The 15,313-nt window shown below is 49.4% G+C and overlaps 7 protein-coding genes across 7 annotated transcripts; 3 read left to right on the top strand and 4 right to left on the bottom strand.

Annotated features, from left to right (window-relative positions):
* Positions 1-86: 86 nt before the first annotated feature.
* BDR25DRAFT_306323 (uncharacterized protein) lies at positions 87-2,904 on the top strand. The gene has a single exon (XM_033690601.1). The coding sequence runs from the start codon at positions 190-192 to the stop codon at positions 2,812-2,814; it is 2,625 nt and encodes an 874-aa protein (XP_033542993.1). The 5' UTR covers positions 87-189; the 3' UTR covers positions 2,815-2,904.
* Positions 2,905-4,860: 1,956 nt separating this feature from the next.
* Positions 4,861-6,263, bottom strand: BDR25DRAFT_79743 (uncharacterized protein). Its single transcript, XM_033699062.1, has 2 exons — positions 6,198-6,263; positions 4,861-6,154 (listed from the first exon to the last, which is right to left on the bottom strand). Exon 2 carries the CDS (start codon positions 6,137-6,139, stop codon positions 5,309-5,311), a length of 831 nt encoding a protein of 276 aa, XP_033542992.1. The 5' UTR covers positions 6,140-6,154; positions 6,198-6,263; the 3' UTR covers positions 4,861-5,308.
* A 224-nt stretch (positions 6,264-6,487) lies between these two features.
* BDR25DRAFT_345731 (uncharacterized protein) lies at positions 6,488-8,863 on the top strand (the record flags this gene model as incomplete). Its single annotated transcript, XM_033694077.1, has 4 exons — positions 6,488-6,578; positions 6,637-6,843; positions 6,909-7,699; positions 7,761-8,863. Coding segments are annotated over exons 1-4 (2,103 nt in total). The 5' UTR covers positions 6,488-6,576.
* A 525-nt stretch (positions 8,864-9,388) lies between these two features.
* Positions 9,389-10,538, bottom strand: BDR25DRAFT_328243 (small GTPase; the record flags this gene model as incomplete). Its single annotated transcript, XM_033692375.1, has 4 exons — positions 9,389-9,487; positions 9,547-9,621; positions 9,673-9,965; positions 10,016-10,538. 4 exons carry the CDS (start codon positions 10,536-10,538, stop codon positions 9,389-9,391), a joined length of 990 nt encoding a protein of 329 aa, XP_033542990.1.
* A 478-nt stretch (positions 10,539-11,016) lies between these two features.
* BDR25DRAFT_294250 (glutamate-rich WD repeat-containing protein-like protein 1) lies at positions 11,017-12,648 on the top strand (the record flags this gene model as incomplete). Its single annotated transcript, XM_033688768.1, has 3 exons — positions 11,017-11,257; positions 11,314-12,568; positions 12,624-12,648. The coding sequence occupies exons 1-3, from the start codon at positions 11,059-11,061 to the stop codon at positions 12,646-12,648; spliced, it is 1,479 nt and encodes a 492-aa protein (XP_033542989.1). The 5' UTR covers positions 11,017-11,058.
* Positions 12,649-13,825: 1,177 nt separating this feature from the next.
* Positions 13,826-14,227, bottom strand: BDR25DRAFT_317941 (uncharacterized protein; the record flags this gene model as incomplete). Its single annotated transcript, XM_033691710.1, has 1 exon — positions 13,826-14,227. One exon carries the CDS (start codon positions 14,225-14,227, stop codon positions 13,826-13,828), a length of 402 nt encoding a protein of 133 aa, XP_033542988.1.
* A 147-nt stretch (positions 14,228-14,374) lies between these two features.
* BDR25DRAFT_359931 (uncharacterized protein) lies at positions 14,375-15,088 on the bottom strand (the record flags this gene model as incomplete). Its single annotated transcript, XM_033696173.1, has 6 exons — positions 14,375-14,413; positions 14,457-14,666; positions 14,707-14,773; positions 14,820-14,884; positions 14,970-15,024; positions 15,054-15,088. 6 exons carry the CDS (start codon positions 15,086-15,088, stop codon positions 14,375-14,377), a joined length of 471 nt encoding a protein of 156 aa, XP_033542987.1.
* Between the last annotated feature and the right edge of the window lie 225 nt (positions 15,089-15,313).

Genomic DNA, 15,313 nt, shown 5'->3' with positions numbered 1-15,313 from the left:
TTTGAACAATGGAAAGTTTGGAGGAGATAAGAGTGAGAACGAGATGACTTGTTAGGTTATCGAGCTCAGAGAGCACCGCACAGTGATGCGGTTAGACCGTCTCTACGTCGCACAGCAGCAGCATGACACTAGAGCCTTCAGGAGGCGGAGCTGAACCACCTCGATCCTGCTCACCACTCCATCTTCGCCATGGCTATCTGTCGCTTCTTCCAGGCCGGGCGCTGCTTAAATGGGGAGAGTTGTAGCTTCCAACATTTTCCTAACACCCAGAATCAGGCTACGATTACAGCTTCACCTTTGGCTCTTAACGCAGCTGCGAATTCGTTCAGGCCTTCTCAGGACGGTAATGTGAACACCAGATCGAAGCCTCCATGTACCTTCTTCTTACAGGGAGCCTGCAAGAGAGGTGCCTTCTGCAATTTTGAACACGCAGGGTTGCCTACAGTTGTAACACCCAAAACAGTCTCCAAGGATGCTAGATCCAATATCGTTTGCATCTTCTTCCAAAAAAATGCTTGCAACAAAGGGGAGGAATGCTCGTTTAGCCACGAGATTAAGTCAAAGGAAGTTCACGGATACACTCCCTCCAAAGTTCCAACTAGCGAAGGTCTTGCTCCCTCTGTTTGGGCAAGCTCCCACCCTTTCACTAGCCGAAAGGATGACAAAAGGACCATTGGCGGGGCGACCGTGACTTTCGAAGACGGCGTCTCCGTTGCACAGCTCTCGATGCCTACCGACTTCTCAGCCGTGTCCATGTCCGACATACCTCTCGATACATCTATTCAGGATATCCTTGCTCTAATGAACAAACATGGCTTTCCAAGTCTATCCCCAGATTGTATCCATCTGAAGCGTATTCCAACAAATTCATTACAGACTGCTCAGATTAGAGTCGCAGACCCGGATTTTGCCAGTAATCTCCTCCAGCACTCTGGACCAGTGGTATTTATAGATAATGCCCCGGTGTTTCTCTCTAAGATGCAATTAGGAGGGCAGTCCGAATCCGGCTCGAACAGACTCCAACTGACTGGTGTGATATGTACTTGGCATAATCCTTCTCTGGTCGCATACCTCCAATACGAGGGAGACAGGCAGGCCACGTTGGCATTAAACAATTTCGGGAAGAATAGTTCAAAACAGCTCGATGGACGGAAACTGGAGATCACCTACCATCCAGGCAGTTCTCTCCATGTTAGAAATCTGAACCCCAGCACAACGAAAACAAACCTTAGGAAATTTCTTCGCTTTCCCTACCCCCAGGACATTTCCTTGGGCTCTCGATCTCACAATCTCACTGCGAAGCAATTAGAGGATACAGTCAAGACGTCCCTTGAATCTCATGGTACCCTTATCGAATGGGTCGTGAACGCACAAGCCGGTGCAGGTCGCGTGAAAGCCATCGCAAAGTTTACGGAGGCTGAAGCGGCCCGTAATGCGGTCAAGAAGCTGAACGACACTCTGATTGATCCAACCTCGAATGATAAGTTGCGAGTTACACATCTGATTTCGATCAAGCTATCCGTATCGTACCGTACCCTCACCGCCGTCAGACCTCAACTCGATGCTCTTGGCGAACAATCATGGAAGTCGGACTACGTCACTATTAAGACGTATGAGCCCCTCGGCAAGCAATACACCCAGGTTCGCATCTTTGGCCAGAGCAAGGAGGCCGTAGCTCGTGTCAAATCAGTCGTAGAGAAACTTCTTGCAGGACATGTCGCGGTGGACAATGGTAAACCGATCGCGGATTCTTTCTTCTTTAAACACTCTTCTGCTGCATTTATCGAGGATTTAATGAGTACACATGGTGTCTTCATCAGCCAGGATCCCCGCAAAATCGTCCTCCGTCTCTATGGAGCCCCTCTAAATGTTGAACTCGCCCAAAACGCTTTGGCAGAGAAAGCTACGGAGTTAAAGGAACAGTCTCATATCATTATACTTGATCCAAAGACGTTGAATTTTGCCCTCAAAGGCGGATTTCGGCACATTGTAGCAGTTCTGGGTAAGGAAAAGGTTAAGATGGACATCGTTAGCAACCCAAAGCAGATCATAGTCCAAGGATCCGAAAAGCATCTCGCACAGGTACAAGATATTCTTCAATCCCAGGCATCCCTACCTCTTGAGGCAAGAGTCGCCACCCTATCTTTCGTCGAGGGTGAAGACGAAGAAGTCTGTCCTGTCTGCTGGACTCCACCGGACGAACCCTTCAAAACACACTGCGGCCACATCTATTGCAGCTCATGCCTCGCATCGCAATGCAGTTCCACGGATGCTTTCCCACTCCATTGTCTTGGCGCATCTGCAACGTGCAAGACGCCCTTAAGTCTCCCAGAACTGAAGGAGGTTTTGCCAGCATGCGACTACGAAACCCTCCTCCAAACTGCATTGACCCTTTACATCCGGAGCCGACCAACCGAATTCCAGTACTGTCCCACTCCCGACTGCGACCGCTTCTACAGAGCTTCGCCCACCACGGATCCGCGCGTCTTCGACTGCGACGGCTGTCTCAACTCGATATGCACAGGCTGTCATCAAGACACCCACGATGGCCTCACATGCGATGTTTATAAAGCGTTAGCTAAAGCTGCTCATGACGGCGAAGAAGAATTAGAGAAGTGGAAGAAAGAAAATGATGTCCGAAATTGCCCTAAGTGCAGTGTCGCAATTGAGAAAGCGTCTGGTTGCAATCATATGGAATGTATGGCGTGTGGTACTCACATTTGCTGGTTTTGTATGAAGACTTTTCGTCGTGGTTCTGAAACCTACGACCATATGAGCAAAAATCATGAGAGCTGGAATATTTTGAGAATGTAAGTCTTAAACAGGATGTTAGGAGCTGTCTTGTGGAATGGTTATTCTGGGAAATAATCTACTTGCTTAACAACATGTATGACTTCATTTCTTCTCCTACGCTTAAATTGCAGAATGTCCCCTTTGATATTCATATTTCGCATTTCATGTCCCTAAGACTCGTGAACTCATGACTGTTCCCCAAGATGGTAACTCTCACGCGCTTGGCAAATGTCGACACGATCCAGCGGGCAACTATTCGATTTACTCAACATCTGTCCATTAACCTAATTATCCAAGCATTTTTCAGGGGAAAAGAAACCGCCGTTATTGCGCGCTATGGCCCCCGCGACACCTCTGGAAGGTTTAGTAATCGAGTCTCGATGGTTAGATAGTATAGATTTTACTGAGCTTAATACTTTCCAAGTACGGAGTGCAGAACTTATTTAACGGGATTTGGTTGTCAGTTGGTCGATACTCAATGGATACATCGTTAAGTTGAAACTGTATGCACTGCTCCTCGTCCGCTATATATAGCTTTAAAGCGCTGACTCACCTGTCGCAAACTAAGCATATAGAATCGTGATCGATGCCCTGAGAAGGCAAGTCTTGGCTAATCCAATCATTTACGATGACCTGGAATCCGCCGTGGGCCCTCTTCACGAAATCCTCCATGCTTCGGCGGTGGAATAAGCGGGATAGCAGACTATGCAGCTAGAATATTCTTCACGGGTTAGCTTATGAACGAGTGGTATTTGTTCATTAAAATGGATCACGTCCGGGATATCAGAAAGAATATAGCAATTCACGGCTCCGCACTGTTGAAGAGATTCAGCCGCATGCCTTCGGATATCGATGAGCCGTGCAGGTGTGTCAACTATGGTTACAGCAGTTGCGAAGCCCAGTACAATTTATGGAGACATCCGAGCAGCTATCTTGGATCGCAAAGGATATCATGGAACCGCCACAATGCCGGGGTCAGGTTACGGAAGGGTTCCGAAAGTTCGATCTGTTCAAGTGCTAGAGATGACATAATGACAGTAGGAGCCGGAGTCATTCGAGCCGAAAGTTAAATCTTGACCGAAATAGAGTGATAGTGTCTACTAATAAAGAGTTGAAATTCATGAGAGGAAAAAGGAATGTGCAGCTTAAAAAGCAGCCGATCCGTAACTTGCCACTCCAACATTCAGACAGTCACATGGAAATTAATGGTTGAAACGCATAATACAGTCCAAAACCCAGACTCTAGGAGAGGCTCGAAGATTGATATCCTTATTATAATAATAATAACGAAGATATCTTTCAAACCAAGACATGGGCCTGATTGCCTCGGGGAGAAGGCGGTCAAAGAAAGCAGGCTCAAAATGTAATCCTTCAAGAAAAGGACAGAGGAAAATCCCTAGTCGCGACTCCATCAGTCCATCAATCTGGGTACAATCTAACTGGTGGCTTTCTAGGAGGTACGCATCTTGGAGGTCGAACGGGGGAGCCAACAACTGATAGAGAGTCACACGTCAGCCCCCGAATTATCAAAGGTGCTAAAGGGGACGTGGAGATTAATACGCTAGACTTGCTGTTATTTTGGGAAGCAATCTGACTGAATGGTGAACTCCCGTCGACATAGTTCCCGAAAGGAGATGCGGTGACGTTTAACGGGGGCTGTTGGCGAGGCCTTAGTGTCGAAGGCTGGCCAAAGACGGGAAGAAGGGAACTATCTCTCGCACTTCGGGGTACCGTGTCCTTGTGGAATAGCTAGTATTCGCGAAAAGCAGAATATCCTGTGATGGAAGGTGGGCTTTGTTCTAGACTCTTCTCCGTGAAGGATTGTGTGGCCTCTGGTGTTTTGACGGATACTTCTGAAGAGCCATTCGAGTTTGATATTTCAATCAAAGTCTCAATCTTCTCTAGATGCTTGGCAAGGGCCGCAATGCCATCGTCGATCGGTTGGAGGTAATGCTAAATGTCGCCAGCCCGCTTGCTGGAATGAGACGTTCTATCCACTAAAGGATTGGGCCCTTTCCTACGTTCAGAAGATTCGCAGAAGGCTTGAGACTCGTTTCTATTCTCTCGTAATGGTTCGCGAAAGGCAGGGTCGCTAAACTCGGACGATGCTGGATAAGCCGTTTCTGGGATAGACGGCGTTGCAGAAGGCGTGTATGTAACAGCCTCTAGACGAGCAATTATATCTTCTGCAGAAAGAAGACTTGGCGCTAAGGTGGTAACCTCAAGCTTTTATAGCGTTGATGGCGTTTAGAATAGACTCCAAAGAAAGCTCGGACGACATGGTTGTAAGCGTAGCTGGTGGTTAGAGATGAGGTACCGGGGTTGGAAACTGTCTCAAGAGGCTTCCTGAAAAGACTGGGGCTTTGGGTCAAAGTGAAGTGTAGTGAAGTGAAGTGAAGACTCAAGGGTGACTGATAATCGGGGTGCGAGTGGAGCCTGATCGACGCACGGACGCATTTGAAAGTGGAGTGGTGCATCGACTGCGTCCTCCTCTTTCTCCTCTTTTCTCAACCATCTACAATAGTTTCATTCTCTCGAAAGCCTCCGCAAACTCTGTGCAATCCCAATCCTCTTCTGGTAGAAAATTACCCGTTAACTCAGCAACCCGGGCTTTGATGCGAGCGACACGGCTCTCAATTGACTCCTCTCCAGTACTAGCCTTCGGCGTGTCTAATCCAGAAGGCACAATCTCGAGATGCAAACACTTCTGAAGTCGATCACTCTCAAAAGGGGAGTGAGATCTCATCCATGTAGCGGCAAGGGAAACGCGCTGTTCTCTTGTCTTTAGCTCTGATGCAAGGAATGCAGGTCTCCAGGTGCGGCCGAACTGATTTGAGTTGATAGGAAAGTTGAGAGTCTCCAGCTTGGGGTACCTTTCAAGCAGTCTTTGACTTTTGTCGACGATGTTAGGCCAGAACCGTCTCCTCCACCAATAACTGACAGTATCCAGGTCATCTCCATATATCCTATGGTCGGCATCTGTTGTGAAAGTAATATGCCGCACAAAGGGAAGATAAACAGGACCGAAGCCGACATTGACCATGTACATGCGGAAGAGGTTTCTTCCATAGAGAATCTCACTGCTCTCTACATGCAATTGCCGACACGTTCTCATGAGAGCTATGGAGATGGTGCTGCCTATTGATTGTGGTTCCTGTGGTCCTTTGGTTTTCTCACGAACGACTTTTGCTCTTACACAGTGGCGGATATTGTCAGGATCCGAGGAATAAATGAATATCGCACCGGAAACGCAGAGCGCATTTTCATATATAATGTCCCTCAGCTCACGTGGAAGATCTAAAAACCCCGTGCAGCTGGGGTGCTTTTTCTTAGACCGTGCCCACATAACCTCAGCTTTTTGCTGCTAAGATCAGCGTGGGCGCGACAAGTAATGGAGAACTTACTTGCGAAGCCACGGTGCCTTGTTTTGAACTATTGCTGACAGACTTTTAAGGGTTGTTGAAGGGGAGTAGAAATACAAAGGTGAGGGATCAGGCTCCAAGAAAGATTATGAGGGTGATAATTAGTTGACTAGTCCGTTCTTGGAACGCTTGGATCCTCTCCCATTGATCCAGGCAGCAGCTCAGGCCATTTCCACGGTTCCACCTTCCTATTTTGTCGATTGTCGATCCTCCAGTCATCGTCCATTTCAACCTTCTTCTAACATCTCGCCCTTCCAACTACAAGTCGACCTATTTGAGGCATGGACGGCTTCTCGAGTTTCCTATAACTGTACGCTCTCCTTATCCCATCCATGCTTCCCTCAATTCCTAGAGCCATAACATGTGAATCATCCTATCTATCTTTAATCTCATAATAACTGAAGAGACTAATTTTGAGAAGGAGCGCTAGTCGCCGCAACGGAAAACCCGCCTCATGCGAGCCATGTCGAAAGAACAAGACTCGATGTGACCATGCGTTTCCGAAATGCGACCGATGTCGCCAACGCGGGATATCGGAGAAATGTTTCTATCATCCCGCTCCGCTGACAAAACCTCGAGGAACCCCGGGTGCTGATTCTTCAGCTGATTCGCCGAAACAGAAGAGAAGGTATGAATGCGTAGTCTTATTATATCAGCATTTTAATCAGACGTACTTACGCTAGCCGGGGACAGGCAGCTGAATGCTGAAGCTCGAAACTCGCAATTCCCTCTGACTGGGAATGGAGCAATTCTCACCTCCCGATCTCAGGATGAGTGCTTTGTTGACTCTGTAGCAGCCCAGACCTATTGCCCTGGGTACCTAGGGCCGACCAGTTATGCCGCCATTCTCCCAAAAGAAGATGAGTCTTCGCATTCGGGCGCCCGTCAAGCTTCTATTGACTCCGACGATTCAAATCATGAGCTGGCTTACCAACACCCTCTCACAAAGACAATGCGTGTGCAATTAGCGAATAATGTGTTGAGAAGCCTGCGCAACTACCGACTGATTCAAGATCTTATCCTTCTTTATTGTGAAAATAACCAGGCAGGTGTTGTTGCTGCACCCTTGTATGCAAATGCGGTCAATGCACTTAACAACACCGTCGAAAACTACAACCTCACAGATTCTTCACCGGATCCTCGACTGGTCTCAATAGTTTTAGAAAACACAAGCCAGCCACTTAACATAGGACCTTCAACCCAAGCTAGTGAGTTTCACGGAATGATCACAGGCGATAATCTACGTCTCGAAATTATTGGACTCTTGCTTGCCTCCGCCGCTCGCTCGATGATGTTTGGTCTGGGGCCTGACAGCTGGAGCGACAATAGTCGACGTGAACTCCGACCTCAACTCTTGGATGAGATGCTTCGATCTAGTACCACATGCCTTGTTCTCTGCACCTTAATCAGCCCAGCGAATGATGTTATGATCTGGATGTTTTACGAGAACCTTTTACTCACGTGCGTGCATTGCGGTTACACTAGTAAGTCACTCCTTCATCATCATCGCTTTTTTCCCTTCCAATCTCTTGCTTATAAGCACAGGCCCCCAGTCCTGGCGTCGGTTAGGCGAGCTGTCAACACAGATATACGCCTTAGGCATCCACAAAGAATCTAATTGCTCCAATCTCCCCCTCTTCATCCTCGAAACACGCCGCCGACTATTCTGCGCTGCATACAGCATGGACAAAACTATCTCCACCTTCCTCGGCCGACCTCCAAGGCTTAGCAATCGCCACACCGACATCAAACCCCCACTCGACCTCTCCGACATGGACCTAACCGCCGACTTAACCACGGCTTCCGCCGCTATAAAAGCTCTCGATCCCGGCGGCTGGAACCAACACCACCTATACCTCCGAACCTCCTGGATCCGGCTCCGCTTTTACATGAGCCAATACCGGGAAGAAATTCTAGACTTCGCGCTCTCAAAACCCGACGCCGGGGTCCAACAACAACTCCTCGATATCTCAATCCGGTGTCGCCAATCATGGGACCGTTTACCTCCGCATTTGCGCTACTACCCCACCTGCTGGGACGATTCCCTCCCATATGGCGTGTGTCTCATGCTTGTCATTGTATACCTCACATACTTATACAACGAATTCCTGGTCCACAAACTACTCGACCGTACGCCTCTGACCTCTAACACCCCACTGTTACTCGTGAGTATGGATCTGCTATCCACGGCGCTAACACTCGCCACGGTTCGCGATCGTACGTACGAAATCTTGTTGTACGGGATTCCGAGCGGAAGCGTGTTGGTTACTGCACTCCAGGAACAACACCAGACGGGCCAGGCTTTTCCGACGTCGATCTCGCGCTCGGAGATTATAAGGACGCTGTCGGTATTGATTTCACATTTGGAGTCTGTGGCGAAGCCGGGAGATGGGAATTATAGTCTTTGTCGGAAAGCGATGAAGGCTTTCACCCGGGTCATCGACGCGGTCTTGGACCCAAAGCCGGCGGCTGAGGTGCCTGCTACTAATGCGAATACAGGAGAAGAAATAGAGGGCGATTTCGACTTTGAGATGGACTTGAGTTTGTTTCAGGCTCCAGGACTGGAGGGGTATGATGGGATGGATTTAGTTGGTGGTGGAATGTATGATGGGGCGGATTGGGGGGCTATTGGACAGCGGGCTTTTTGATACAAATAAACTTGCGGTTTGGCTGGCCAGCTCGGCGAAGTGACCTACGGGCCATGTACATGCACATGGTTTGTCCACTCGAAGTAATTTGACACCTCATAATTTGCAAGACAGGATTCTGTATTCTGTACAAGATCTCACCACCCCCTATTCCTTCCCTCATCCGCAGCCGGGCACGTACTCCCGACCGCACTCAAGCACGAAGACATACCAACTTAGGGTAGCAATCCCATGCCCACTATCTCGTACACAAACTCACACCGCATGTCATTTCCATCATCCAAACACGCATAGGCATAAAATAAACGCCGTTCCATTTCCCTAGCCTGAAGGGACGAACGCAGTCAAGACAGAGAGTAAATGCTCCAGTCGCCCCATGATGCAAGCCCGGCCCACCTCAAAAAGTGAAGTTCATTCATGAATGCCATTTCCTCATGGTAACATTGCACATTAAAACACCAACCACCTGGTTCCATGATTACCCTGTAGATTGGACTAGACGTGGACGTAGAGGAAGGTGGGGTGCTAGACGGATTGGTAGAGCAGGAGCGGTTCTCCTATATTTTCTATTTCGGGTATAGTGCATTTCAGGTCGAATGCTTTGGATAGGACAATCTTAAAGATCTAGAGGAAGATTAGATAAACGAGATAAGGGAGATTATAGGGTGGGGAGAAATGCTTACCTTCTGCACGTTTATGCTGTGACTTGTGCTGCTGAAGATGAGGCTGGCTTTCATTGCTTTTGCGAATCGTTTTGCCTACGTCACTCGTAAGTCGCATTGTTTAGAAGTGGCCGCAAATGGGCTTACCTGACTGGAGATCTCCTCCTGCTCTTCTCGGGGGAAGTTGACGAAATGGTCGTACTTTGTTCCCACCAAAAACGGGATGGCCGTCTTGTTGAACCCTCGTCCTTGGCGGTACCACTCCTTGATCGAATTGAGAGTGCTCTTCCGGGTTAGATCAAACATGAACAATATGGCAACAGCATCGTTGCAGACCAGCGGAAGCATGTTGACGAATTCGCGCTGGCCTCCGAGATCCCAGATGGAGAAGGTGATCTCCGTATTCCGGATTGATATGGTCTTCTCCATGAAGTTAACACCTGCTAAAGTTAATAGAACGCACACAGTTTTCTTTAGGGGCACAACCGACCTAATGTCTGAATGTAGTCCTCGTCCCAACTGCCCTCGACGTACTTGACCATCAGACTTGTCTTGCCGATCTGGGCATCACCCACCATGCCGACCTTGATCACAACGCTGGTATTCTTGGTCGCAGCTTCCTGCTGTCCCTGCGAGTTCCGCTGGTTCTGCTCCTGGTAGGTGACCGACCGGGCGCCGCCTTCCGAATGCGGATACCGATGACCTAGATTCGAGTTCGGCCGCGAGTGCGGCTGCCCCATCTGCGTCTCCTTCCCACTGCCGTTGTAGTAGCCATGTCGCGGCGGGGTGTCTGCGTCGGACGGAGTGTTGAAGCGCGAACTGTACTGCGCTTCCGGGTTTGTCTGCGAGTAGTGGTGGCTGAAGGACGTGTCCGAGTACGATGTCTGCGGTCGGTGGTCGCCGTTCCCATAGCCATTCCCGTAGCCATTGTTGTGCATGTCGGGCAGCGGGCCAACGGTTGAGGCAGCGATGGTGGTGTTCATGCTGTCGTCGACCTCCATGGGCTGGTCCATGTGTTTCTGCGCTTCCTGGCCTTCCTGGCCTTCCTGGGTCATTACAGTATCTGGCTGGGTGTCCATGGTATCCATCGCGAAGGCTCTACTCTGTCGCGGTATGCGGACTGGAAGAGGGATGATGTCTCTCGGTGGCTGGCGAATAGGAGGAATAGACTGCCGCAGTCGCAGTAGGCGCTGAGCGTTCGGCCGCCCCGCCTCGACGTGGTTCAGATGCGACGCGTCAACAGCAGCAGAGCGTGTCGGGTGCGGCTCTGGTCATGCTCCGCGGCTTGGAGACAGCGGCTTGCAGCAACTCAGGAGCGGATTGACCAGTCTAGGATAAGGCTGTGTTGATTATTTTGATTCGATAGCACGGGCAATCCACGACGACAGGGATGGAACTGGGCGTCGAGGGGAAGGGCTCGGCCTTGGCACCCGCCACTAAAACAAACCGTACAAACACCAAAAAAAGTTTCGACCACCCCGCCGACACTGGCGTAAAACCGTCTTTCGCCGCGCACCAATAATTTTTGCCGATATGTCCAAGCGACCGGCCGAGCCCTCTGAGGAGGAGCTCGAAACTGTCAAAAATGGCGACCGACCCATGGAAATCGACCAGGACGAGGCCGGCGAGTTCGAGGACGAATATGAGGACGAGTTTGAGAGTGAGGATGAGATACTCGAAGCGGGCGTAGACGGGCGGCCCGACGAAGAGAGGGAAGCGGAGGAGCGAGAAAGTAGGCACAGGACTTACAACAACCCGTATATCAAATTGGTTTATTGACTAGAGCAGGCGCCATGGACGTCGACCAAGGCACATTCATGCCTGGTCGCCACAAGCTCTCCGCCGGCGAGACCCTCTCCCCCGATCTCTCTGCCTACGAAATGCTACATACCCTCGAAGCGCCATGGCCATGCCTCTCCTGCGACATAATACCCGACAGTCTGGGCTCGAACCGCAAAACTTACCCCGCGACCGTGTATGCTGTTGCCGGCACCCAGGCCGCACGAGGAAGAGACAAGGAGAACCAGCTCATGGTCATGAAAATGAGCAGTCTGTCGCGAATGGAGAGGGACGACGAGGAAGAGGAAGATGATTCAGACGACGAGGCCTCAGACCCGATATTAGAGACAAAATCAATACCCATGAACAGCTGCACGAATAGGATACGCGCGCACCAATGCCCGCAGAGCACATCCGCAAAGCCCCCTACGACACTCACAGCCACAATGACAGAGTCAGGCCAGGTCCTGATACACGATATAACGCCACACCTCACTTCCTTCGACACCCCCGGCACCACCATCACCCCCGCACAGAACAAACCAATCTGCACAATCCGCGCACACAAGGCTAATGAAGGTTATGCCCTAGACTGGTCGCCCCTGATCCAGGAAGGCAAATTGATAACAGGCGACACGTCTGGCAAAATCTTCGCAACAACAAGAACCCAAGGCGGCGGCTTCGTAACCGACACAACCCCCTACACTGGCCACCAAGGCACAGTCGAAGAGCTGCAATGGTCGCCCACAGAAAAGCACGTCTTCGCATCCGCCTCCAATGACGGCACAGTTAAGATCTGGGATGCGCGATCAAAATCTCGAAAAGCAGCTGTCAGCGTGCAAGTTTCGAAGACTGACGTGAACGTCCTAAGCTGGTCACATCAAACCGCGCATTTACTCGCTTCCGGCGCAGATGATGGCGAATGGGCAGTCTGGGACTTGCGGCAGTGGAAACCCTCGACTTCGCTAAGTAACGAGAAGAAGCCTTCGCCGGTCGCCTCCTTCACTTTCCATAAAGAGCAGATTACGGCAGTGGAGTGGCATCCTACAGACGACAGTATTGTGCTTGTTTGTGCTGGCGACAATACACTGACGCTTTGGGATCTGGCGGTGGAGTTGGATGATGAGGAGAGTCAGGATACGGCGGGTGTTCAGGATGTACCGCCACAGCTACTGTTTGTGCATTATATGGAGCAGGTCAAGGAAGCGCATTGGCATGCGCAGATTCCGGGGACGGTGATGGCAACGGGTGGATCTGGATTTGGGTACGTGAACGAAAGACTTTTAATTTCTCTTGGAGTGACCACTAACAGTCCTCAGTGTATTCAAGACAATTAGTGTGTAGAAGTGATCGACCAACCAACACCAGTCAATTTCAAAGCCTCCACCACCATCTTCTCCTCCTAGATTGATCCTTCAGTATTTTTCTTCTTGGTTTACCTACAGTGGATTATATAGGCAGCCTAATGTCGTCCCCTGAGCCTCGTACTTCTTCTAACGCCACCCTCCTCATCCTCATCCCTAACCACTCTCTCCTCTCTCCTCTCTCCTCCTCTCCGTCTCCCTTGCAATAAAACTCCTCCTACCTCTGCCCAATTAACGCTATCTCTAGTTCTTTTGCATTTTCCCACAGTTCTTGCTTCTTGCACGTTGGCACCAACATGGCCATGCATACTAGAGTAAGCGGATGCCCCTCTCCAAGTACCTAATCCCTGATTTCTATCACCCTAGTTCTTTATAAGCAGCGGCCAGAATAACCCTACTATTTGCAAGGGATCCCGTCATCTGCCCAGGTAGCCTTATTCTCGTATTCACTGCTTGCACTGCTAATTCTTCGGCCATTTCCTATCTCCTTTGATTGATATACCTCGCTGCCAAATCATCAATGGCCGTCAACGGAGAACTATTCTCGTCAAGTATTGTAGATATGATGTCTGATGCGTTTCCTGGGAGATTTTCCACGGTTAACTGTACGAAGAAGCTCTTTTGCTGATGGTCTGCCTTTGGCAGCTTAATCTCCTCGACTGGAATCGTGATGCTGCCCCTTGGTGCTTAAGGATAATCTTCAGGATACATATTCCCTGCACTCGGTTTTCTGTTGCAGCTATAATCATCTCTTCTGGGATTGCAGTAATTCCCACACTGCTCAAGAAGAAGTTCTACTATCTATTTCCTATCTACATTTCTTTCTGCAGGTATAACGGCTTCGTCAGAAATTTTAACCGTTCTTGCTTGCTGCTTCCGGGATCTTGCTACCGCTTCCTCAGTGCTTAAGAAGCTCCATCCCGTCTCTTTTCCACATTCTTGCCGGCACTGAAATTGCTTTACCGGAAATCTTGATATCGCTCGCTCGATGCCTAAGAAGAAGGTCTAATACTTCCTCCTCCTTTTTCTACTGTTCTGCATCTATGAATGCTTCTTCCGGCATTCCGGAATCGCTCCCTTCGCCCTCATGAAGAGATTTCATCATGTCTACACCATCCCTTGCTGGATATTTCCATATCTGCTCCATCATTTCAATTCTATCTCCCCTTTGTCAAGAGTAAAAGCTCCACAGTTTTCTTTCCGCTGTTCTCGGCGGCTCTGACCACCCCTTTCCCTCTTTGCTCACTAAAGAGCGTGACTATTTCTTTTCCAACGCGCTTGTTCCTGATTGCGGTCTCTATCATTCCTGTTGTGATAAGAAATTTATCTCCGTGCTGCTTAAGGAGAAACCCCAATACTTCCTTTCCACTTTCTGCTGCAGCCTCTACCACTTTTGCTGTGATAGGAAATTCCTCTAGTAGTACGTAAGGAGAAACTCCAATATTTTCTTCCCACTTTGCGTATTCCCTGCTGCAGCTGCTAACATTTTGCCTCCGGCTGGGAATCTCCTTGGGTGCAGCAGCAGGAGAATCCCCATTCCTTCTTTTGCCAAGATGCATTGTATTCCAATGCGTGGAGGTAGGTAAGAACCCAGCCTTTGTATCACATCGAGGATTAGAAATATCGAGTAGCGCATAAATCATATCCCGGGGTTAGTAGCTCAACTTTCCTTGAACTTTACAAGAAGAGTGTAAAGATTTCGTCGTTCACTCCACCGGGAATCTTTGGGCAATGGATCTGGCATTCTATCCAACACAGCTTCGCAATGAGACTCTGGTTTTACTCCACGCAAGAACGGAGCAATGGAGAATATGCGCGCCGAGACTTTTTTGGTACGGTACAGACTACAGCTGCCTTTGCCTTTGCGACTTCTTGCAATATCCACACCGCTTTGAACCAGGGATCCTTGAGTAGCGACATGAATGCTGCACACTGGCGCGTCACTAGATCCCAGTGTTCATATATTCGGCTGAACTGAACTGTTGACAAGAAATCCATCTAGCACGGATCTGTACACACCCAGTCTTTATGCGCTTACTTGAGGCTCTCCTTCTGCAATGCCTTTAGAGAACCTATGAAGAGTCTTCTGCCTTGTGTCACCGGGCCTAACCAGCAAGTCTCGCAGCTCGAGAATATATATCTCTCACCTACTGGGCCTGGTGCCCGCGCTCCTTCTCGCTCCCTTCATCAATGTAAATAGCATCAACCCAAATTATCTGGTCCGTGTCTTGAGTCGCGCTAAATAGAGGTTTTGCGTAGCGTAAGTAATAAGTTCTACTGTTTACTACGATGTGTTCAGACGATTTCAGACTTCCTTAGGTATACAACAAAGCCTCGTAGGAGATGGGGTCGTCGACTTGGAACTCGGGGTGAATGATCCCGCACTTGATTTCAGACGTTCTAGCGGAGAAAAGTCGCATCGGTCAAAAAAAGGTCGTCCTAGATCGAGAGGTTCATATTAGAAAGCCATCATTGGCTTCGGAGGGAAGTTCGGTATGGAGCAAGGGAGAGTTCAAACACTAATAAGGGTAGAACGAGACAGTGGGTGGTTTGCGAAGGTTTGATCAGCGGGACTTCTCAAAAACAGTTTTCACTGACTTAATATGAAAAAGTACATATTTCTTATCAGGTGCGGAGCGAAATGT

This window comes from Lindgomyces ingoldianus (genome assembly GCF_010093535.1).
Source record: "Lindgomyces ingoldianus strain ATCC 200398 unplaced genomic scaffold BDR25scaffold_35, whole genome shotgun sequence".
NCBI classification, from domain to species: domain Eukaryota; kingdom Fungi; phylum Ascomycota; class Dothideomycetes; order Pleosporales; family Lindgomycetaceae; genus Lindgomyces; species Lindgomyces ingoldianus.
This window is presented reverse-complemented; position numbering and strand designations above follow the sequence as displayed.

Excerpts from the sequence above, each read along its gene's own strand:
- BDR25DRAFT_306323 (XM_033690601.1), top strand. The coding sequence starts at position 190 with ATGGCTATCTGTCGCTTCTTCCAGGCCGGGCGCTGCTTAAATGGGGAG.
- BDR25DRAFT_79743 (XM_033699062.1), bottom strand. The coding sequence starts at position 6,139 with ATGTGGGCACGGTCTAAGAAAAAGCACCCCAGCTGCACGGGGTTTTTA.